The 25,800-nt window shown below is 36.0% G+C and overlaps 1 protein-coding gene across 1 annotated transcript in view; it reads left to right on the top strand.

Moving 5' to 3' along the window:
• The first annotated feature begins 429 nt into the window (after positions 1-429).
• LOC128881317 (TWiK family of potassium channels protein 7-like) overlaps positions 430-25,800 on the top strand; it is a 102,396-nt gene continuing 77,025 nt past the window's right edge. The window contains exons 1-2 of the mRNA XM_054132259.1: positions 430-1,001; positions 3,357-3,642. Coding sequence (XP_053988234.1) covers positions 642-1,001; positions 3,357-3,642 — 646 coding nt within the window. The 5' untranslated portion in view covers positions 430-641. The remainder of the gene's footprint in view (positions 1,002-3,356; positions 3,643-25,800) is intronic.

The following is a 25,800-nucleotide window of genomic DNA, read 5'->3' as shown; positions in this document are numbered from 1 at the left end:
GAACACTCGCTTCTGGGAAATCCTCTCCGTGATCCGCTCCTGTCGAACGAAAGTATCCCGAGAGGATAGAAAAATCGACCACAGTCGAGGGATCGACTCCGCGACTACTGTTCTCGATAAACATTCCAAGGTGAGGCATTCGCGATCGCAAAGCGCGTCCAATGGAGTGTTTCGATCCGAGACCCGCTCTCGATGGGGTGTTCGATGTTTCTTTGGCTAAGAATCGCGCGGTACAGTCTGTGCAAATGGACTCGCGGAGATCCCGCAGATGGTCGCGACGAAAACTGTTGAGGAACGTCCCTGTTGACGAACGTAGCACGACCAGCATTCGAAGCGTCGGAAAAATGAATAGGAGCGGACAGGAGTGATAGCAAACAGAATTCGGGTCCCAACCTCGCTGGAGGAACTGACGATGCGGATGGCGCGAGATTAGCTATCGAGGGAGCTCGAAGAAGATTAGAAAGGACCGCTCTTATCTTCTGATTTTTCTTCCCCTTCGGCGTTGGTTCTTCCTATCAACAGCAGCGGGCCGACAAATGCGAATGACAGCCTGCCTTGAGATACCGTTCGACAAATGTGAATCAAAAGACGGAACTGGGTGATCCGACAGAAAGGGCGAGGATAAAAAAAACGAAGGGAGGATGGAGAAGGACAACGCGAGACATTACAGAGCTTACGAGGGCTTCAAGCCCGCGAATAATGGCAATACATCGTCCCTGAAGAGGTCGACGTCGGACCGCTCGAAAACTCATCCATCGAGACAAGTGAGGTGTCTCTGCTTCGGCGGGGTGCCGGACAAGGCCAGCCAGCACTCCTTCTTGAAGGGTTTTGTTATAAACCTCGGGATATGCGCCCTCCTCGTGGGGTACACTTTACTGGGCAGCTTCATCTTCCTCGCTATCGAAGGCGGCAGCGACGTCGGGATACAACAAAGGACGCTTGCCACTACAATAGGGGGGAATCAGCCTACTGGCCGGAACGCTACCGCTTGGCTGAAGCAGGTGAGCGAGCGAATAATCATTTTTGATCGATGGTTGCACGTGTTGAAATAGCTAAGTGGCTACGAAGAGATCTTTGCTAATTGTCAGATTTTGATGGAATTTTGCTAGCGGCATCTAGTAACTTGGTACTTTTTTTCCAAAGGGGTGGACACACCCCTTGTGTTGCTGAGATTAGATCTCCATAACAGCTTCCAGTTGAACACTTCCACTACTATTTCCTGCAATTGTGTTTTATAGTTTTGATCTACTTTCCGGTTCTCTGTACCATCTCTTCTCTTACGTTACAAGATATTCAGTGAAGATTTTACATGTACAAACACATCAGAGTGATCTAATTCAAGCATGCCTGTATAACTTTTAAATTGCAAAATTTAGCGAGGAACGTTTTAAATGAAAGTTATAGTTTATGTGGAAACTTGCTCATTATTAAGAACAATGTTCAAAAAACATTTTTTTCGTACGACTCTTTACAAGCTTCCAAAAATAGTACAACTATTATTCGAATTACTTTCATTAAGAGATAGTTTCCCATCCAAGTCGGAGAGCAACTACATAGATCGAAATAAGTTACAATTAGACTGCAGATATTTATGCAAATTAATATTTGCTCAGATATAGACAAAAAATGTAAATATTCCCCATCCTCCAAAAAAATATTAACGTCTAAAATTAAAAGTGTCAGGGTCTCTCTCTCTATTTTTTTTTTAAATTCTCTGCAATTTTAACCGGAAACACATCAACTCTGCGATTCCATCACCATTTTGATGACAAGTGAATTAAAAATTAAGCAAATAACTCGACATCAGATCCAATCGCTGATAGGAATACCATTTGTACTCCTTAATACGATTTGCAGCGGAACTGTTCTCCAAAAATGGAAATTACGAATTATGAATTATTAATTTGAATTATTAATTGACAGGCAGAAATGGGACTAAATGAGTTATACGATTCAACTGTGATTGCTGTTCCATAAAAAAAAATGTGATTTTTTGGGAAATGTAGCTTGAAAAATTAACTTTAGTAAATTATTAGAGTACAAAACATACTTTAATTTAAATTTATGTTTTTCATCATATAAAAATACGAATTTGCATGAAAGTCCGCGGTCCAGTTATCCATGTTCAAAAGAAGTCCGCTGTCATTATCAACAAATCTGCGAAACTTTGAGTTCGTCCATCGCCTGGAAGGGATGAACAGTATCGGTGAAAGTAAATCTCGATTTATCGTCACATCTCCGGTTTGATCTTTCTTTCTTACCTGAGATGACCTCACTGAACCCGAAGTCAATCGAATTATCTGTGCGTTCTGGCGTTAGCGCTCGCTTCAACGAAGTTTTATCGATCGAACGTCTCGTCCACTTTTTTCCTTTTATTAAACTCAAACCCGTATTGCAAGGACTCCTGTACAGAAAAGATATTTCCGTTTAGCGGACTTCTTACACTTTACTACTCCTGACATGTCCCTTTTAATGAATATTCCAATTCTTTAGATGTGTGTTCCTCAAAATGATCATTTTTAACGTGTTATACATATATGATACTCAAAGATTACTTGGCTTATCGATTTAAATATTGAATGTATTTGTCCCCTTGAGGACAGAATTAAATATATTTTAATTAACATATTTTTATTTTTACAAATTTAAAAATATGTGTATAAATGAAATTATGGAAAAGAAATGTCAACAAGGTGTCTTGATTATCCTCCAGGATATGATTCGCAACACATATTCCACTATGGTTTTTACTAGAAACCAGTAGGTACTTAAAAATTAATTTTAAATTTGTGATTAGCAGTAGTAACCAGTTGCCATAAAAGGGTTAAGAACGAACCTTCATCTAAAACCAGTGCTACTAGCCCAAAATATTGAATGCCTCTATGTTTTAACAGACTCAAAACAAGATAATGTCGAAAACTGATCAATTCTTATGAAAGTGGTACTATTTTTTTAATTTTCAGAATTTTACCCCGAAATCGTACGTATCATTAAAACATACCTATTTTCATTTATCTTCATTACTCAAAGCATGTAATCACTCATTTTCATCCTAATCTAATTATTTTTTCACCAAAAAAAATATCATAGAAAACCTTCAACCGTCGCTCCAAACTACCAGAACCTTAATCAGACTCCAGACAAGCACATTGTACAGTTTTTGAATCAACTGTATATTGTAGAATATATAACAAAATAGCAAGAACTAAACACTAATAATCTTTATCTCGCAAAGGAATATTCTCAGCACCCCTTATTTATAGTGTCTTCAAAGTATTTGTCCACTTTTTCGGCTGGAGAACGTGTTCACGCGATTACATCATTAAAATTCTAACAAAACAATCTACTATGCGTAGGTCAATTACGAGGCAAGGACGAAGACCGTGGAAAACATATGGATAATCACGGAGAGTTTGAACATCCTTTACCGTGAGAATTGGACGAGACTGGCCGCTCAGGAAATCGCACGTTTCCAGGATCAACTAGTGAAGAGGATCACTGAGGACATGATGGCGAACCAGAACGTCGGCACCTATGTCGGAGGTTCCTCCAGCGATCCTGTCACCGAACGACGGGCACCGGAGTACGAGTGGACCTTCGCCAAAGCGTTTTTGTACTCTCTCACGGTGCTGACTACGATCGGTAAGTATTTAAACAAATTAACCTGATAGTTGATACGACGTCGGACTTTGGACTCGTCCAAGTCCTCGTTCGATTTGCTGTGAGTTCGATTTGCCAGAGTGAAAGTGGATTCTACAGTCAATTTGAAGTATTGACAGGAAATGAACATCGGTGATACAGTATCGTAGTAGAGACAGTAGATCAAAAAGTAGAGTAAAGATACTTAGATCTCGTTTCTTATTCGAAGGATTCGAATAATTACCGTTGGTTTTGTACGACGATTAAACACGTATGATAATATTTATTTGACTTCAAATTATTATTTGTATTTTTTAACGTCAGATAACTTGGGATTATTTCTATTCAACGAATAAAAGACAAGATTATTATCTTTTATTTGATATTTGAAATTCGTATGTAGATACAGATTTTATTAATGTCTGAATTATACAGATTCACTGGTGTAATTGATGAACGTGAGAAAAGTTGTTTATCTGCAAATAAAAAGTTCGATAGTGACTGGCTCATGGTGTATAGTCCATGATAACCCTCCCTAACATCAGTGTTATAGTCAAAACTGTGAATTAGTTAAAATGTATACGTTCACCAATGTATTGGTATTAAACTAGGATTTGGATTAAATCTCAGTATAATCTCTAGTAAAATGTATGTATTTTCGAATAATGCTGCAAGTCTATTTGCACTTGTATATATAGAAAAATAACGTTACTGTAATCATTCACTAGTGACAGTTTGAATACACTGATCATCACTCTCCACTGTGACATAAACGTTCCCTCAATCCCCACTATCGTTCCCACTATCTTAATTATGAATCTAGCTACATTGTTGATATAATAGCTTCTTAAACGAAGATTTGAGTAACTGCATTTCTACATCATTTTCATTGATGAATTGAATAATGCAAAAATAAATTTGAACATAATCCAATGTAACTATTTCTTAAACCAATTCAAGTATAATACATTTGGGACTGTCATCGACTGTATATTGTAGAATATATAACAAAATAGCGAGAACTAAACACTGACAATCTTTATCTCGCAAAGCAATATTCTCAGCACCCCTTACTTATAGTGTCTTCAAAGTATTCCTGTCTCTGTTAGTCAGTTGACTTCTTGTTTCTTCCGTCGATTCTGCTGACGCAAGTTCTCCTGCTACACCCATCTTCTTGTCTTTGGCACTAGTTAGGCGATGCACTGTTTGAAAGGGAGAGAGTTTCCTCAAAGTGCTCTGCGGAGTCTGAGCTGGGGATCGAGACAGATCTCTACTTTAACAGAGTCTAACTTTGACAGGTTCTCCTCAAGCTAAGGGTTGGGGGATTGGGAGACTTGTGATGAGGTTTAGAGGTCTTCAACCGTCGGTGAGCATTCTCTCAGCGAATGGCAATTTCAAGAGAAAATTAGAAATACCGTGATTGAAACAGAAACACAAGGTGTGCTCAAGCGTGACTGATATCAAATGCTTGTCTGGATCGTAGACTTATAAAGACTTTATAAAGACTGTCTTCCTGTATCCTGTATTTATTTAAGTGTTTCAACTATACACCCATAATTATTAAACTGATGCTATTTTTTTAATTACACGTTTATCATTATCGCTCTCAGTCTTCTTCTCGTTGCTCCATAGTTTTAATGCTGTTTGCAGTATCTCTTATATTCATTTGTATATCTATTGGGGTCCACTGGCCTCTCTATAGCTCGGTATCTCGAGATCGCTAAATCCGTACTGTACTTACAGTCAAACATAGCTACAGCCCCTGAGGACAGAAACTTTCTTCCTACATGTCCTCTGTGTCTAGAATAACAACATAGTTGTAAATGACGAACAATTATTAATTGACTTCGGATGTTCATGTAAAATCATATTTTTATGGTGAAAAAACAGAAACTTGAATTAAAGTATGTTTTAGCTTCTAAGTATTGTAACGTGTATTTTATTTTTATATTCTATATATTTATGCATTCGAACGCATCGTTGTATGTTTTTGTACATTTTGAAGGTACCATTATTGTATGCAATTCAAGAATCAAATGAATTCAAGTAACTAATATTTACTTCAAATGCAAGCCAATAACAAAAGTATAAAATTGTTTTCATCAATTGTCGTATAAGGTTGTAGCATTTCAGTCCAATTGAATATTATCTCAAGTAAATTATTTCTTTTTGTTGTAATATTATACACATTCGAAAACTTTATTCTTTGTATAGACTTTCCCTTTTAAAATTTTTCAGTTGGAGCTAATTAGAATCAATTTTCGCATTTAACAAGATGCAGTGTCCAATACATACTAATTAACATTTTCGACCGATCTACGTCCCTCACAAAAGCAAATAATCTTAACTTGAAACAAATTCATCTTATTCGAGTACTTCATCCAGTATGTTTTATTTAAACATCGCGATATTATTATATAGCTATTATATTATTCTACCATTGTCTTCGCTTGACCATTTAATTGGATGCCACGAAAGGACCACAAACGCAGACCAACAGTATCATGTGCTCCTTGTTTGTAGACACAGGAGATCTGTCTGCGTGCAAGAGAGGATTCCTTTAATTTCTTGTGTGAACTCGCGTGCCATTTACGGATCGCCTATCGCAAACCATGCCAGAGCTTTATTCAGATTACACGCCGTGTCTTTGACTTCATTCGTATGCTTCAACATCTGTCTAGCTCGATTTTGGATACCTTGCAGCCCCCAGTTTCACCGCTCGCGATTCTCTGTGCGGGTTCCTTTTAGCTTTTGACGCTACTCCGTGAAAATTTATTCGTCGACCACTCCATTTGAGCATGGAGACGTTGAAATACATCGCTGTACCGTTAGTTAACATGGAACAGCAGGTGGGAAAATTGTAGCATACGTTTCTTTGTAATCTTTAACAATCATCTTCGCTTTCGTAAATCGATTTATAATTGTTGGTTAGTACAGTTTCACATCCTAGAGTACCTAATCTCTCAGTCGTTTAGTATCTTGCATATTGTTTTAAAGAACATCTGCCAATAGCTTTTTAAATGAAGATTTGAATAATTTTATTATTTTTTTTTATTTATTTATTTAAGCCTCTATGAAACTCTCTAATAATGAGAATTATATGGCGTTACATAGGTTTGTACATGATACGATTTATCTTATATCTGAGGGACAATATAAAGAACTTGTTCTTATTTCAAATGTTTACAGCATCTTTTTTTTTAAACATGTAGATTACACGCTTTTATGAATTGACATAAGTGAGAACATGCTTTACTTTCCGGTTTACGAAGTAAGAGTCTTGTATTCATTGGAAATTGACAGCCGCACTTCTGAGACTTTCTATTAATTTAATTCGTGGGGAGTTATACAATGGACATGGTCAGACTATGTGGTTCAAGTCTTGTAGTCCGTCATCACAATTACATTTTGCATCGCTTCATAATTTTATTTATACATTATTCGATGTATTGAATAATGCAAAAGTAAAATTGAGAAAAAGTTTGTTTAACCTATTCGAAATAAGATGTTGGATACCAATAATAGAAATAAATCTCTAATAGCGTCTGAGAAAGAATTCATTACATTTTAATTTACAAAATAAACATTCAAATCTCACTTCACAATCAAATTTATTTTAAAAAATAAAAAAAATAAATTGTTATTCCTCTAAGATAATTGTGTTTAGCATAAAGTATTCATATTTTTTGACATAGAATGGGCAACTTTGGGATGTAAGCAAAATTCGAATCAGATAAATGAATTAATAATATAAAATATCTGCAGCTAACATTTTCTTTTGAGTATTTCGCTCCAAACTACAGAAGGTTTGCAGGAGACTACTGCAAACGTGGTGTATCCAATGCTATCCATATTTAATTAATGGGTCAAAGGACAGTCACTGGAGGTGAGCTTTGAAAGGACATCTACGAACAAATAATTACTGGAAGCAAATACTATACAATTCTACATGTCGGCTACAGTTATACCAAGACGAAATGGTAACAATGGTCGCAGGCTGGCGAGTGCAAAGACGGTTGTCCCTCCCGATTTCACCGCTGTAGCTTCTTCCATTTTATTGGCGTGCATTATTTAACTGATTAAACAGCGTGTCCATGCTAGTGTGTAATCTCGTCGCCAAATTTCGCGAATTCTATTTTGCTTCAGTGATTTTTGTCGAACAATTGAATATTGTCATCAGCTGAGAATAAATTTGCAGAGTTCGTTACGACCTCTTGGAGCTCTGCCATTTCTTCGGTAATCAGTAGTCCAGGGAAAATGGACATTTACAATATTTCAGGACGACATTTGTTTTTCTAATTCATCGGTGAATTGATCAAGTCACTTTTCGTTGGCAAACACGTTCTTATTTCGTATAATTTAAGAAAATATACTGTATATATCATAAATCTGTGATAAAATGTATTTATACCCTAACTTTTAATAACTTTTAACTCTTTAACTTCTAACAAGTTCTTCAAAAAAGAAAAGACACACACACAAAGAAATATGTCGTTCAATATTTATAGACATATTGGTGCCATTTATCATAGCGTTTCGTAATACGTTACGTGAACGTGAATAATTAGCCATAAATATTTTTGATACATTGAACATTCTTTCTGAACTATTCTATCTAAACGATCCCATAGTTCCACTATAAAATTGAATATGGCACTCAAAACATTTAATATTATTAAATATTATTAAATGTTAAATACACATCCGATATAAAATTTAGTGTATCTCAGCATCAAAAGTTATATAGTAATAATTTACTGTGTATATTAATTATTCATTAGATAGATGGAGCAAGTGTCCACATATTTATGAACGAGGGTGTATTTTCCCTTCAAAGCCAAATGTTTAGCAAATTCTGTACGGGTTGGTGCAGATAGTATAGTAATGTTTACGAAACATTTAGGCGTTTAGCTTTAGGGACCGTGCAATTCCAGAGGCGTTCAAATCAGAGTGTTATCTTTTCTCGAAGGTTTACTCGCCCTAGAAAGCGGAAAAACCAAACTAACAACTACAAACACTTCCAAAATCACCTACGGGAAGATCAATATCTGAAAGAAAAAAAAACGAAATTTTATCTTCGACAAGCAGTAATTCTTTCCTCCATGACAAAAATCTAATTGTAAGAAGCTTAATACAATCATAAAATTGTTAATATGGGCTCAGTTTTAGCAATCAATGTGTATATACATCTGTGTATACATCTGATCTGTGTATCCGTGTATATGTATATATATTCCATGACTGCAACTATGTATTAATTGTATATATTATAAATATTATTATTACTATTAATGTCCACGCTATTCGGTCTAATATTCTTCTTCCAAATTAATTTATTAAAGACGACATTTGGTACAAATCACGTACCAAATTAATGTGAAAGACAACTACACTCAGGTAAACTTTCTACTTTCATAAACTGTTTTATTTGATAGAAAAAATTATTCACGTGCCTGGAGTTATTTGGAGTTCAACAAATGTATTTCTATGCTCCCTCTTGTAGTTTTTGGGGGTATTTCAATATATATTGGATATTTCATATAAACATGTACTAAATGATGTGAATAACAACACTGTCAATATTGACAAAAATGTTTAATCATTTTCGTTATAAATGTTGACTAAAATTATCACAAGATTACAATCTGTTAGTTAATTACCAGTATGAAATTAATGATCGTTTACAGTACACAATAAAAAAAGAAAAATGATGTAACCTTTTATCGACGCGATCGTTTATAACATTCCTCCAAACGAGTGGATCTGAAATTTCACATTCAGGAGGACGCGGAAAGCATTAAGCACAATCGAAATTTGCATACATCCTTAAAACATCCTCGATTTAAATCCAGCACATCTTCCTAACACTTGCGTCGCTGTTTCCCCTTTTTTATCATTTAAAAGAACTTTTGCATTGTAGACGAGCGAGGCGGCCTTTAGCGTTTCACACCCGCTAAATTTCTTCAGCCAACACTCGCTAGTTTCCACGGGCTGGTGTTCGCTGTTCCTTAGAAATTCCCGACTCACCCTCTGCCCAAGAAAAATAATACTTCCTCGCTGATTACAACTCTTTTTCGCAAACTAGCGTATCGGAACGGAACGGCGATAAAAAGAGAACCTTTCTCCTTCCTTTCATGGCTTCACCTGCTTCTTCCTGCTTTCATCTTTTCTCTCGGTAGTATTTAAACGAGGTTAAAAAAAGACTGTCGGTCGTTAAGAACTGCATATAGAGCAGATATTTCGTGCGAAATTTATTCGATCCTGTGTCCACGTGCTTTTTGGTGATTACCTTTGCGATTACTTCTGTATTATTTTTTGTGTTAATAGTGAGGTCCCATTTTGGTTAATTATGTAATCATTTCACTTTATAGGTAGAATTTGTAGGAAGAATTGTCTTTTGATTTCGATACTAATTTGATTAAGTTATAATAATTCAGTCACTCGTCAGTGTCAGGTTAATGAGTAATGATTAAACTGCGAATGTTTATGTAAACATCATGTTCATATTTTTATAGATACAGAAAAAGAATTGAAAGCTAAATGAAAGTAAGTCTTATGTTCTAGATGACGCTACATGTATATTATTGTTGATATTTTATATACATTTCGATTTATTCTAAATGCATGATCATTCGAAGTATAGTAACCTTTATCGCGAACTAGATTTTACTAAACATTGTTTTGCACATACATATGTGTTACTAAAGATGATGTCACATAAATTAGATATTTTATAAATATACCCTGTACACATTCATTTAATTCTTGCTTCATATTACTTTGCACGTGCATTTGCTTACGTACATCTTTTCATAATTCTCTGGTGTCGCCATTAGGATAGTAGTCCGTTGAAGCCCACTGGGCCCTCTATAGCTCGGGTACCTCGGAATTACTAAACCCGTACTGTAGCTACGATCAAAAACATAGCTAGAGCCCCTGAGGGCTGGTTAAGAAATAGAATCGATCGAAGGATTCTGGGGGATTTTGTCAATCGAATGCCATAACTGTAACAAGTTCTAAGACGAACCTTTCATGCCTATAGTCAATAATTCAATTACACTTGGTATGTGTCAGAAGTTCCACGGTTTTCATATCCAGTTAACAGTTTGCGCGCTTTATTGCAGCAGGCGCAAGGCAGTAAAGCGAAGCGAGCCTTGAAACAATATTAGCAGAAGAACAAAGTGGAAGATTATTTCGTTTCCGGAATTCTTGAATTCATCGTTCCTATTTCCTCTTGTCCCTCGCGAGGAGCCTCTCGTAGCGGTATTTTTTGCCCCCTTTCTCTTCTAGTTTTTCCCTTACACGGTGCTTGATTACGAAAAACCTCGTAGTGCTCTTCATCAACTCGCATGAGCACAAAAATATACCAGGCCGCTTACACGCGCGTCATTCTTCTTTCCCAAACATTCGAGACGTCAATTGGACAATGTTGATAGAGTTCGCAGCTGCGCTGGAAAATTCTCGAAACTTTTTCGACGAATTTCCATAACGGCTTCTCGAGGAAAGAATTTTCAAATGTTTTGGGATACTCGAATCGTGAAAAATTTGGTTCTGGATGTCAAGAATCTTAGAAAATATCGCATAAGATATTGTTGACGCTTTCTTTACAGGTTAATGCACATAACAATGGCAAATAAGAAATCAGTTGAGGTTTATTTTAGATTGTCGATTAAGTAAAGAAATATTTATGATACAGCAAGCAATATAACTTCAATAATTTAGTTGTAAATAGTAATAGGTATACTAATTGCAAATAATTCCAATTTAAAGAGATTTTTAGATTTTTCTGCGTGTTCAATTTAATGAAAGCATTCATCTATGTGACTGAATACGAATTTATACAGCCAAATTAATTGTTTTTTTTTCTTTTATTACACTGTGTGAGGCATTAAAAACAGGCAACCTAAATAATTCGGTTACTCCTAACGATAGAAAAAAAAGTGTCGAACATGAGTTGTTTGACTTCGAGGGGCACGTAACGTGGTGCCAATAACTTTTTTAATAACTTTAATAACTTTTCTACCGCTAAAAGCAAGCAAATTATTCAGGTGGCTTCTTTTAAATGGCTCACCCCGTATAATACTATGTCGAGTACTTTTTTTTTATTGCATATTTGATGTCGCATCAACCTTTGGTTATTAGCGACAGTTTCTTATGAGGTTTTCTCCAATGTTAGATGTTGGTCCATATATGTGCATCTTTAAGTAGCTGAATTATTTTGTTTAAGTTTTCTTTTGTGCTCCACGCTTCCTTTAAACTAGTGGGTAGTTCGTATTGTATGCGGAGTGGTTCCGTATTTTTACAAATAAATATTATGTGTTCTATTGTTAGAATTTCGTTGCATGTACGGCAGGTGGGTCTAATGGTCTTCTCAAGTAGGTGTTTATGCGTGTAATTTGTACGTCCAATTTTGATGCGCGTAATTTTGACTTGTTCTAGTTATTCTATGGATTTTTAGTGTCTTTTCTGTTTTCCAAATATTGTTCCATTTTTTGTTGATCCAATCGCGTAAGTGTCTTTTGATATGTTGCAGAAGGATCGGTATTTCGTGATGTTCTTCCTAGATAATCTATAATTCTCGATATACATTTCACGACATTTAAACAGTCTTCTAGACAAACAAAAAATGGAACAAATTTTCCCATTGTAATTTATTCCTGTCTCGTTCAATCTAATTTTGTCCTACATTTTCAGAAGTATACTCGTATGCAGTATGATATCAAATGGCCATCAGCGTAAGCCTTCTTTCTTTAATTCCTTCAAAATAACGAAGTTTTCCTGGAAGTTTAAATCTGACTTTAAATTTGTCCCATCTCGTGACCGGTCATTTTCAATCTCGGAAAGGAAATAACGGAAACTGAGGAAGGAGTTAGAGAAAGGATTAAGAATAGAGAAAGGTCCGTCAGGAAGTTGGATGAGGAGTTACAGGATTGAGAAAACAAACAAGAAAGAATATTGAAAGAATTAACAGAGAGATCTGAAAGTAAATTAGAGACGGTGACAGTATAAGAATCGTTCAATAATACAGAGTGACGCAATGCAGTCATATTGGAAAACTTCAGAATCTACAATGTTGTATAAAAAGTATTTTATATAAGAATTATGCGCAGTTTTGAAGAAGTTATGTATTACTTTCTGATTACTGTATGGGAGTATTCTAGTTTAGAGTGTCTTTTATTAATGCTTTTCGAAGATTTTTTTTTCAATCTATAAAGAATTTTTATGACGGGTTTTGCACACATATTTATTCACATTTCTATGAATCAAGAACATTTTTTAAGTATATTGGTATGAGTAGTCAGGCATCTTTTTAAATTAAAAGTATTTTAATAGAATTAATTGGCAACTATTTGTGCAAATATTTTTATTATTGCATTATTGCTATTTATTATTATTATTAGTTTCTATGACAGGAAACCTTGACCAGTACTTCGATGCTATATTTACTGCACGTTAAAAACTTCTTGAGTGGTAGGTCTCTAAATTTTAACCAGCTTCTGTTAATCAAAAGTAAATGTTGTCTAACTGCAAAATAGTCTTTTCCAATATTTCTGATCATTACGTTTGAATTTCATTCAGAGGCAATTTCTTTAGCTCCCAGAATATCTATTGCACGTTAAGGACTTTCTAAATAGTAATGCTTTCAATTTTAACCAGTTGCAATTTCATGTGACAAGAAAACTTAATCCATAGTAAAACAACCTTTTCAATACTTCACATCGCTAAATCCCAATTCCACCCAGAAGCAATCTCTCCAACTCCCCAGTATGGAAAGCACTCGTTAAGAGCTACCTGGGTGGTAGCTCCCTAAATTTAAAACTGTTGCTATTAATCAATAGTTTCTGTAATAGGAAATCTTAACGAACAGCGAAACAGCATTTTCCAATAATTCTGATCGCTAAATCTGAATTCCATCTAGAGGCTCTCTCTCTGTCTCCATCTCGCCGGTGTACACAGTGTACGTTAAGAGCTTTCCGAGCGGTGGCGTTCGGAATTTTCGCAGCAGAAATTGTCGATGCATTAGAAAAGTACAAAAAGTGAAAGAGGAGCATATATTGCGACGATAATTCGATAAGCTGCTTCGTATCCCCATTTGTTCCTCTACGGACGTTCTCTCCGTTTCACATCCAACCCCGATGCTTTCTACTTTTCCTTTTTCTTCTGTTTCGTTTCTCCCCTTTTTTTTTTGCAATATCCACAAAACTCATGGACTTCCAATCTGTTTCGGTAATAACCAGAGTAAACGATCGGACGTGACGTCACTCGGCTCGAACCCCTGGATGGTCTGAAATTGTCGTACCGCGGTCGCGAGCACCGAGTGGTTTCGATATTTAAAGTGGACAACGGAATCCCAGTCGACGCCGTGGCCATTACACGTTAATGTTGGACTTTGTTTGCCTTAAAAATTGATGCTCGCAATACCGATCCACCCGCGTTTCGCCATTTTGGACTCGGAACCGTCGACTCCTGTTACTTCTACGCGATTTTTTCCCTCGGTTCTCCCATTCCCCTTGGGTGGGTATCAGTCGCGTTTTGCACGCGCGAAACTGGTACGTTTTATCGGGAATCGTTCGAACGTAAAATTTCTCTGCCGTTTTCTGTTGTATTTACGAAGGTACGCTGTGTTTTCTTGGTACGAAGGGAACGGACCGCTTACAATTTCAATGCTTGACGCGTCGCGCGTTTAAACGTCTAGAGTAGCGATAGAAACTGACGAAGGTGTCGCATGAAGCGTAAATATGTTACATGGACGTGCATGGTTTCGAGTATATTCCACGTTTACATTAATTTATTACGCTACTTATACCGAATGACTTCTTTGACAAATTAATTTCTGGGGAAGATGTTAGAGGGAACGGTATGAACTTGAATAATAACGTACCTACGTGAGTGCATTCTTCCATTACATTAATTTATTACGTGACTTGTGCTAATTAGGTTGCTCGTATGAATTAATTTGACGAAGGAATGTTAGAATTATCGACACGAATTTTAATGATAACGTATATACCTAATTAAATTGAAATTTCAACAGAAACATTTATTTCCCAATAGCATCGATTACAATTTAAATCTCGTAAGTGAAATGTGTTTATCTTTGTTTCCGAAAAATTAATGTCAACATTCTATTCAAAGCAAGAAATTGGTAACTGTCTCCCTGCTGTGTCTTAATCATTTTCAATTTTGAAAGTAAGTCGAAGATGTGCACGCGTATAAATACTGCAGTTAATAATTGTCAATCGCAAGAAACTCAGTTGCGAACCAGGATATGGTTAAACACTTTCAACGAAAAGAGCGTTCACGGAATTTCTTGGCAACGGTATCGAGTACTTTTCGGTAGTACGCCGGAATCCGGTGCCCAATGGTCGATGAAAAGGATTGAGAATGGGCTTGGTACATTTCCTCAATGAGTTAGGAACCGCATGAAAACCACAGTCGCGTTCGACAAACGTGATTAAAGCGGGGTTTTCACGATTTAATTCAACTAGCTACACCTTACTGGCGCCACTTCACTGGCGTCACTAAGTATTGCACCAGTGAAATAAGGAATGAATATTTCTAGATGGAAGAAATTCCTGAATGCATTATCATTGTTTAATATAATCGTCACTATCGTTAATCCCCATTATATCGTCATATCATCACAATGTCGTCATGCTATCGTCATCTCGCCATAATGTCGCCATAACGTCGTCATACTCCCGCCATAGTGCCGTCATATCGTCATATTATCGCCATGATTTCGTGATAATGTTGTCACAAAGTCATCATATCGTCATAATATCGCTGTAATGTCCAATATCGGGATGATATCGCCATAATATCGTCACAAAGTCGTCATATCGTCATAATATCATCATAGTATCGTCATGACATCGTTATTCCATCTGTAATATCTATTTCACTTGATAATATAAAAAGTGCAGCCAAAATAAGAACAGTAATAATTCCATAAGGTTTTGAAGGTGAAGACCTCTTCCAGGACAAAGAAGACACATAAATTAGAAGGTCTCTGCCATACCCTGTCTCGTCGACCAACGAATCTCCACTTTCGTACTGTTCTCGCAACCATAAGGAACGATTACTTTACCAACCATTTGCTAAAATATATCATTTTTGAATTTCAATGAAGACCTATTTGCGAACGTCGAGAATCGGTTATTTAGCAGACAGTTACGACAAAGTGCAAGGTGGATAATTGAATAAATGCGCAACGCAAAGTTAACAGTACGAAGCAATTTGCATTAACATGCAGCTTTAATTATATTCTCGAGGACGGTTGAGTGTGCGCGTTGTCGCGTTGTGTCTCAGTAGCCTAGGAGCCCATGTGAATTAACTCTCAGTTTTTCAACTGAAACTTCTCGTTGATAGACGAGCCTCGATCTCGTATTTCTCATACCGAGTAACAAACTTTTTAATTGGGCGTCGATGTATTTAAAAATAAATAATTAAATACATCGTTTTGCGAGTCGCGACGAGTGGATTTCTCGAAACGATACAAAGCGCACTGGCCAATGCTAGTTGATAATTATGCTTCGTAAACGAAGTTTTGATACGGATCGCGAAGCTTGCGAATATACCGTCAACTTTCACGGCGAGTTCCATAAAACGACTTTCCAGGCAGTTTGAATAATCTTCGTGCTATGTTCGTGCTCCATTTAGTGCATTAACAGTCGATAGAACGTTGCAACGAGTTTTATCGAATGTATGATACATGTTTGAGTAATACGTTTTTTAAACGGAAAACGTCAAAGTAGTGATTATTCTAGACAAAAATGTTTAATGTCATCAGAGGCGAACGATAAGTTTAATTGTGACCAAAACATGGAGCATAAGTTTCAATTCACTACTGAATTAAGTGTCTATAGATTTCATTTATTTCGTTAATATAATAATTTATATTTTGGCGAATGCATTACATTTTATTATTATGCTATTATGATCTTGTATTATAACTATGAAGTAAAGAAGTTGTATTTGTACCTAATACAATGCTACATCCTATCATCCTATAATTCGACTAAAATACTGTTTATATAATTATTCAAAGTGGCGATCTGTTACTTCTCAAACAAAAATTAAAATTTCATTTACGCACAAAAATAATTCCCATATTTCACAGTGAAGGAATAAAAATCTGTAATAAATAATTTTATGGATATTCTTCGTCGTCCATTATTTAGCTCCACGTCTGTCTGACACTTTACTTGAAATATTAAATATGATCCTTCGAGTGACAAATAACGTAACAGTTATCACTGAATTCATCGACAACTTAAACAAATTTTTCATGGCGTTACTTCTTGTCACTGGTTTCATTCAAACTCTTTATCGATCTGCGGTACGCGAAACGAGCCGCGCCCACGATGCGTCCAGGCGAAATTTCGTTTCTTCTCCGACAACAAAATATTCTCCATAATTATTCGAGACGTACAAGGAGATTTTCATTTTAAAAAATGTCGACGACGAGACGTTGGCATTCCATTAAAGATGCATCTACAAGCAATCTCCCATAGCATAGAGGCTGCAGACGGGTTTCGTCTTGGGGGTAATGCTAATGATTGGAACCAGAGAGGGATGAAATTTTATACCGATTTATTTCAAATGAAGTGTTCGTTCTGTATGTATTAACTGTGAAATATTTTACTGTATAAAATATGACTGTGTAAAAAAATGATTTTAAATACCTTTTCAGATGTAAAAAGGAATATTTCTTCAGACTGAGATATTTATAATTGCATAAAAATAACAATTTTTATGATTCTTTGCCGCTCAAGTACTTGAATTTTGAATTAAACTTTTGAAATTTGTTATGTTCGCATGTACATATTTAAAAAATTATAAAATATTAAGTATCGATTTATACTTATGGTTAAGACGTTAAGTTACAAGAATATTAAAAAAATCTACTTTTTGTTTTACCAAAAATAAATGAATACATCCTTAAAATTTCGTGCTCAATCAACTTCAAAGAAGATCCTGTAGTAAAAGCAATCATAACTGATAATTTTCACATTTTTTAAATATAATAAAATATTCTAAAGACCTGTGACAAGAATATTAACCAAAAGAAATGTATTTCTGAAGCCAGAAAACAAAATGGTAGATTATTGACATTTAAAATTGCCCATGGGTTCAAAACGCACAGGCGACTACGTTTGGAGGGTTAAACGTCTCCTTAAAGCTGGTAGCTGTTTGTACAATCATCTACATTCGCAAACATCACACGCCACTTACATTAAATCTGCCCTGGACGCATAATCCAGTTTACGTATCGCTGGAGACGGATCGTCCGTTTGTATTTCTCAATATGAGGTCACATGAATATTTGGCCGGTTTCCTCCCCACGAGCTGGAGTTACGTATTCAGAAAATAGTCCGAGCGCCCGCTGGACGAGGACCAAGAAACGGAGAATACGGATCTCAAGCATCAAACCCAATTTTTATCCTCTCTAAGGATATCCCTTGCATATCACTTGCTCTATGTGTTCTTAGCCGAGTTTATCGGCGAGCAGTCTCGAATACGGAATTCTCCGAATAAAATATTGTATCCTTTTCGACGATAGAACGTGCATGACGACGACCACGAGTACCTAGTTTATCTACAAGATTGATATGTTCATGAGATCTCTCGAATTGCTGATATCTTTTAACTTCTGGAGTACTGAACGAGCTTTTGCTTTGTTGTTCCTGGTACTTGAACGCAACGTTTCTGGTAGTCTGATACGTATCGATCTTTGGATTAGGATTATTTTCAGAGTTTACGGTAGATAGGGAAGTTACAGTAAATTTACAAACGGAGAGTTTGTCGATAGTTTGATTGAAACCTCAACAGCGACGGAGTGATTGAAATGGTTGGAATTGACGTTATTGAAATGGTATACAAACAAGGGATATTGTACAGTAGTACATAATTGTACTAACAATAGTCATTGTTAGTCCAAACTTTGATATTTCACTTCAACGTAATTTTTCACGTGTAAGTTTACAAAATAGTTTCTAGTATTCAAGATGGTTTTTTTGTAGATATATCGAAGGTAACATCAGACTGAGATCGAATATTTTTTGATAAAACTTGTTTAGCCTGCAGTTATTATATAGCAGATTGTCAATCTAATATAAATAAAATGTGAAAATTGTTGATAAATTGGAGTGCGTCGAATACTCTTCAACAAACAATTGAAAATCATTAGAAAATGTTGTACATTAACTATGGGAGGTACAAACGGAGACAAATGTATATGAAATTTTAATTAATCGAATATCTTTGTAATTACGACATGTAAATGAACAAATTTATAGTTACAAACTTGTTTTTAACGTCAAGTTTATAATTTAACACGAATTTTTTGTATTTCTATTTAATTTTAGAATGAAATTCTTAATATTTTTAATCATTAGCAAAACAACTATTGGCATTGAAAATGCCTTGAATTCAACTTCGAATAATAAAAATACAAAGAAAGTGTAGAATGATATATAGAGATGTATACAATACGAGTTTAGTATGGTTCTTTGCTGTGGGGCTAAGAGCAGACATACGCCTGGAACGGTAAAAAAAGCTTTGGTGGCTGAGAGTAAACACACGACTGCTAAGGATTCATATGGCAAGTTAGAACTGTTCGAACTGATTCGAGTCTCCCACAGTACGACTGATCTACTCTACCCTCAAAACGTGAAATAACTTTGAGAAATTTAGTTCGGAACTCGATAGAATAAATCAGCCTGAAATTAGCTCGCATTTGCTGTCGATGCATCCTGCGCGAGAACTCCACGACGCTCGTAATATAATAGATGGGTGCACGTTTTCAGGCTCTGTCAGATCCTGTTTCCTGGCAAGGTCAGCCTTCGAACGGCGATAGGCAGACGGAGGAACCATTAATCATCACGCGTGGTTACTTTCGTGTCGTCGTAATCTCCACCCCTTCGGGTCCTTTATTCGCCACCGGGGTTGTCGCGCACCCTTGCTACCTTTTTTTAGAACGCGTGTCTCTCCAGTCTCTTTTACCGCACGTTTCAGGCTTCCCTCTGCTCTCGATGGCGACCACACGTCGTTTTATACGAACACTTTAATTTAGATGAGAAATTCTTGTCTAGATACGAATTTTAGATAATGAATAAAAGAAACAGACGATTTGTCGCTAATCGTTCATTGGTTTTCTAATAAAAATTTGAATTCGAATTATGGAATGAAAGAGTTCATCATGGACAGATAGAGATTTAACTGTTTAATGGAATAAATGGCAAAGATAAATTATTATGAGATAGTTTTATGTGTTTTTTACTTTGAATTTTGTATGTATTGTACGAATTTGTATCTGAATTCTTGTACTTCCAAATTATTAAACAGTCAGTCAGTTAGTTAGCGAGAAACTCTATTTGAAAATAAAATTATATTATTTTAACTCTAAGCTTTGAACAGAAGTGAGTTACCTTACTTTTGATTTTAAAAAGACATGAAATTTAACAAAGCTACGCTTTTCTATTGTTCTGTACTTTCAAAAAATGAAAACGCACTTTCATTTTTGAATCACTCATTTACTACAAAAGCTAAAATTTATAATGCTGCAGGAACTTTTTGTTCGCGAACGAAAGCAAAGATTCGTAAGATGGCATATTTTGTACGGGCTATACTGAATCATTTGACACTGTATATTGCGCGTCCCAGTTGTAATTCCTTCCGTTGTTTCGCGTCGAGCAACACGCTCTTCATGGAACATGGGAATGGAAAACTGAAGGTAACAGCGACACCATCGACAACTGGCAGCTCCAACGAGACTAAATGCAGCCTCTCATTCTCGCCAGTTTCGCGAATTTTAATCAGAGGATTCGAGGCGTCCTAAGACGACCCGGGTATTCGACTTCTCCGTGACTCGCTAATGGATTGCTAGGCGAGAAGAGGTCGCGGACTACCCGAGTCGAATTTCTCCGTCCACAATTTCAGCCTACATTTTCGAATAGACAGAAGAGCGTCAGGTGATGGTGAAGGGATGGCGGATTGAAATATTTTAAATATGTCCGCCATCCACGAAGTGGAACTCCTTTTCGTTTCCTCCACTTTCAGACTGACAAGACGAGTCCGATTTCGACCCTTGCTAAGCCTGTTCAACATACTCTAGGCTCTTATTCAACGAGCTATGTGCTGGATGGCCCTATTTCAGTCTACAAATGCGCGTAGAATAAGTAAAACTTCTTGCACTTTCAAGAAGTCAAAATCACCTACTATATGTATATGGCATACACGACTGGGATAGTAAATAAGAACTTAATGGAATTTAACGTTTTGCACTCGAGGCCTTTTTTTCTGGCATCTGCCAGCAACTCGAGATGTGTCTTAGCATTCTATTGTCATGAATTCTGAGGTATCTAGATTTGAGAATAAGGTCACCTTTACCTCGCCGACAATCATTTTATCGACACTTCGAGCTCCAAAGAAATAAACCTAAAGAAACATTAGGTATTGTAGATTTGCTGCGTGAAACCTAATGGTGACTGAGAGTCACCTCTCGAGTGCAAAGGGTTAAAATGATCAAATTGACTGAATACAAATGAATTGAAGTCAACTCTCCGTGGAACAATGTTATACAGTATAACTTGTTTTACATAGCGATAATACCAATCTCTTTCGTTAGTGTGGCAAAATGGCTGCGAATGGCGGTGCTGTACAAATACGCGATCGAAACACCCGAGTTTCGAATCCTATTTACCGAATATTTTCGTTTTTTTAATTGGTTTCATTTGAAACAGCAACACAGGCGCGTCTAATTCCTGTAGGAGAAGTATGAAAACATTTGATGCCACGGGGCACACGCTCGTCGATATGCGAACCAAATGTACCAATTCTTGTTTGCAAATAGTGGAGTAGTTCGTGAATTCGCGTGCCGTTATTGGATACTGTGATGGAATGGTTATTTTTTTATTTTTAATACCGTGCGCTAACGGTCGCCTTGGCACTAGTTCTAGTTGGCGTTAATAACACAATCTGGATTAAAATTTCTGGCAAACGCTGTCCCTGATAGTTGGTTGTACGTGGAAAGCAATTTAAAAAAAAAACTCGGTAAACGTGATTTAGAAACAAATCGATATTTGTTGTATACATATAATTCCAATGGCTATATATCACAAGCTACACTTGACGTTGTTTTGATTATCTACTTATTTTTGTATGGTTTTCAAGTGTCAACTTTCTTTCACATACTGTTAGTTTCGTCTTTATTTAATTAAATACAGTGAGTGTTGAAGTCAACGTTTGATAAAAATATAATAATTGAAATACATTGCATTCGTATAAGACCTATGTATTACAACAATAATATAAGTAATTAATTGGAACGGTATGAAAATACTTGGGTGAAGGATAGAAAGGCATATAAATAAATTGAGAAGAGAAAAATAAAATGGACACGAACAAATAGACAAGCTTGTTCGTAAAAGAAAACAAGATGAACGATTAGAATTAATTTTGAGGAACCATGAGACTAAAGTATTTAAGTAGAGGATGATACATATTCAAACCAAATAATGGGATGTAGACTGTGCAGGTTAATAGGAAGACGAGAATTTCAACTAGGGTAATTGCAATATTGTTTTCCATTTCGAGGCGTGTTATCTCGCCTTTCTATTTCGTCCTCGTTGCTTCCCACCTCCTTCTTTTCTCTGACACGGCTGATTGCACTTCAATATTGCAAATCGGTGCTTGGACGTACCGTGGCGTTCATTGAATGGAAAATTGAACAGCACAAAAGCATCGTAAATTACTAGGTTTTAGAAGAAGACTGGGAATTAAAGAAATGGGAGGATCAGGGAATATTTGATATTAGAAAACGGTGCTATGGAATCGAAATTTGGATGCTAGAAAATATTATTTAAATATTATATAAATTTTTAAGACCATGATTCATATTTCAGACATATACATACGTCTGATTGTTGAATGAGCATCAATTATTTTTGTTGTATATAGTCTCGATACTTTTTTTTTTCTTAAATTACTTTGTTTAAGGTCACATTAACTACATGGTTATTAGTGACCACGTTAATATCTACAATTCAATTACAATTTATTCATTATTTCACATTTCGTTAATATATCTAATAGTTTGAGAAATTCTTTTCTATTGTTGAGAATCGTCTGCATATTACTTAAACGTTTGAATTCTACTCGATCGTGCTGCATTCCTTGACATTCTTCAACTAAATGTTTAACTGTGAAAGGTTCGTCACAAAACGAATGATGGTGCATGATATCGTGCATGATGGTGAGTCTCGATACTTTCGAGTATGAGATACTTTTAATTAACAACGCTTTTGATGATTTGCGAGGATTTTTAATAAACTTGAACAATACAATCAAAGCGCTCTGATTGGTCGAGGTTTGCAGTTAATATCTCCTTAATGAGACCTCGGATAAAATTTTAACTAAGGAAAAAGTTGTTTCAAATCACCCCCCGAACCATCCCTTCCAAGGACCTTCAACATTTTTGGGACACCCTGCATATCATTAAGCATACCATATAATTTACAACAATAAATAATAAATTATAAATAATCCTTTATCTAAAATACTCCTTTATCTAAATTCTCAAACAATAAATAATTTCTCGTTTGAATAATCATTCGAATAAAAATTCGGATAACTAATGCCCAGCTTGAACAGAACATAAAAGAATAGACTGCATCGTTACAATCCTCGAGCGCCAATAAAATTTGGTAATATTGAATCGCGAAAAAGGAAAAAGAAACGCGTTTGAAGGGATCGTTGAGAAGTCTCGAAGTGGCAAAGAGGTTGGCTTCTTCTTTTCGTGTTTCGTTGGATTCGAATCACACTTACCTCTTTGCCGTCTCTCCTCTTCTCTTTCTCCTTTCTTTCACGCTACACAGCTCGCTTCTCATCTTTCAGGCACTGCAGCGTGTCAGTCTTCTCAGACCCTCCCACGCCGCGTTCGTTCCTTCTTTTACCTCGCTAGCGTAAAATTGCTATTTTCATTTTCTATTTTCTTTTAGTCCTCTCAACGGTGGAATACGACCGCGAATTCTAACCGATCCCCGTCTTCGCTGTATCGAAAGAAATTCGACGTAATTCCAATCGCGCTCCCTTCGCGTCGAAAAAACGAAAAGAAATCTCTGTTGCCTCCTCTTAGCTTCTTGTCTTCTTAGGAAGCGGACTTTCAAACGAGCGGCTTGATTGCACGTTGAAAATATTGTTATTGCGCTATTCATTGCTTGAATGCTGAGCATGTACTAGGATTATATGATCAAGAAAAAAATTACACTTTTGGGGGCCGGGGGTTGTCAAACCTCTGTACTGTAGGCATTGTTTTTTAATTTAAGCAACTATCGACTTCGGACGAATTTTGTGGTGCTGGTACTGGAAATTGAATCTGATATCCTATCCACATAAATTGATAAATGTTTATAATTTAAATTTATTTCATTAATTCACGTTACGTTTCCATAAATAAATTTTTAATCGAATTGTGGTTAAAAAATAGAGAGAAATTGAAGGGGTGGTTTCACATAAATTGGACATGATACACGATAAGGAAGAATTTTCAAGAATTGTCCAATAAATTATAATTGTTGAACTAGCTTCCCGATGAGAATGAAATTGTTAGTGGTAACACTGAAGATCGAAGACTTTAAATAACTGTTTAAAATAAAATAAAAGTAGGATGTATGTCTTTAATGCATATGTACAAATCCTTCTAGTCTTCCTTTCCTTTCCTTCCATTCCTTCTAATCTTCTCTACACGTCCACCCTCAAGAAAACAACAAAATTATGTTTCATTCTAAATATAGATTTCAAAAGTGATATCTCTCCGTATTATACGTATAAATTGATGAAAATATATAAATCTTTCACTTTCAAGAAACGAAAACTCTTCTAAAGTGACAAAGACATTAAACTGATCAAATCCTGGCGGGACACCCGGTATATCCGTCGACATCACCGCCAAAAGCCGCGAGAAGATGGATTTCCCTCTTTCTTTTTCGAGAATGGTAATATATACCAGTGATCGATCGCTGCTCGAGTGGAATTGTTCACCTCACGGTATATATTTTTTAATCTCGTTTCTCCCCTCCCAAACCCCGACCTCCGCCCCTCTTCAAAGTTTCCCTTCTTTCTTTACGACATTTCAGGGCGTAGATAACTTTCCGATTACGTTTCCTCTTCTGAGGAGCCATGCTTCATAAATTGTAGATTGAATAGACGAAACGAACGTCTGGAAATATATTTCTTTAATCTTTCTTGTCTCGCGGAATGTACGTGCTTCGTGGCGTTTCGTACGATTTCCGCGATTTTTCTATTTTCTGTCCTGATGGCCCGCGAAGGGGGTGGGGCCGAGAGAGAGAGAAGGGAGGGAGTTTCTTTGTATCGCGCAACCCTCCACCGCCGTGCCTTGATTCGAAGCTTTTATTTATTTCTGAAAAAGTATCGACGGAACGGCAGGGAACGTCGAATGGTATCGGGTTAGCATTATAACGGAGGAGAACGAAATGATAACGTACCCGGAAGTGATCATTCGTTTCAACATTATCGATCGATGGCGCAAAAATGAACCGAGTGTGAATGATTGTTGATTTAAAGTTAAAGTTACTCGTAGATTATTGTCCATCCTTATTGATGTATAGGGAAACGATAAACTGCTAGAATTTATTTATTATATGATATTTCAATGCAACTTCATTCGCTGCTCTTTTGAGTATTGAGAAATAAATGTTTGCTAAAATAAAGAAATGTATGGGTATATATTATTGTACTTGTACTTATATAATTCTTATATTTTTCTTATAACAGTATTATCGAACCAAATTCAAATTTCATTATTGTACTAATAACAAAATAAAACATAATATTAATGGATCTACATATATACTCGAACAAGAAGAATTGAATAATCATATAAGAGATGAATTTTGAGTATAAATACGCCAAAAACAAATATTTGATTGTCTTCCATGAACTTGAAATAAAAATAATAAATTTTAATTTTGACCTTATGGTTTATATAAAAATTGACATTTTACTTTCATAATATTTCTATACCGTCTCAGATTTGAATTTTTAGAGAATATTATGAAACATTTTTCAATAAACAACCAAGAAATAGAATTCGTTATTTTCATTTTAAACCAACGCTATGAGAAATTCAGCTTAATG

This window comes from Hylaeus volcanicus, chromosome 8, assembly GCF_026283585.1.
Source record: "Hylaeus volcanicus isolate JK05 chromosome 8, UHH_iyHylVolc1.0_haploid, whole genome shotgun sequence".
Classification (NCBI taxonomy): Eukaryota; Metazoa; Arthropoda; class Insecta; order Hymenoptera; family Colletidae; genus Hylaeus; species Hylaeus volcanicus.
The sequence above is the reverse complement of the archived record's forward strand: the minus strand, read 5'-3'. Positions and strand labels throughout refer to the sequence as shown.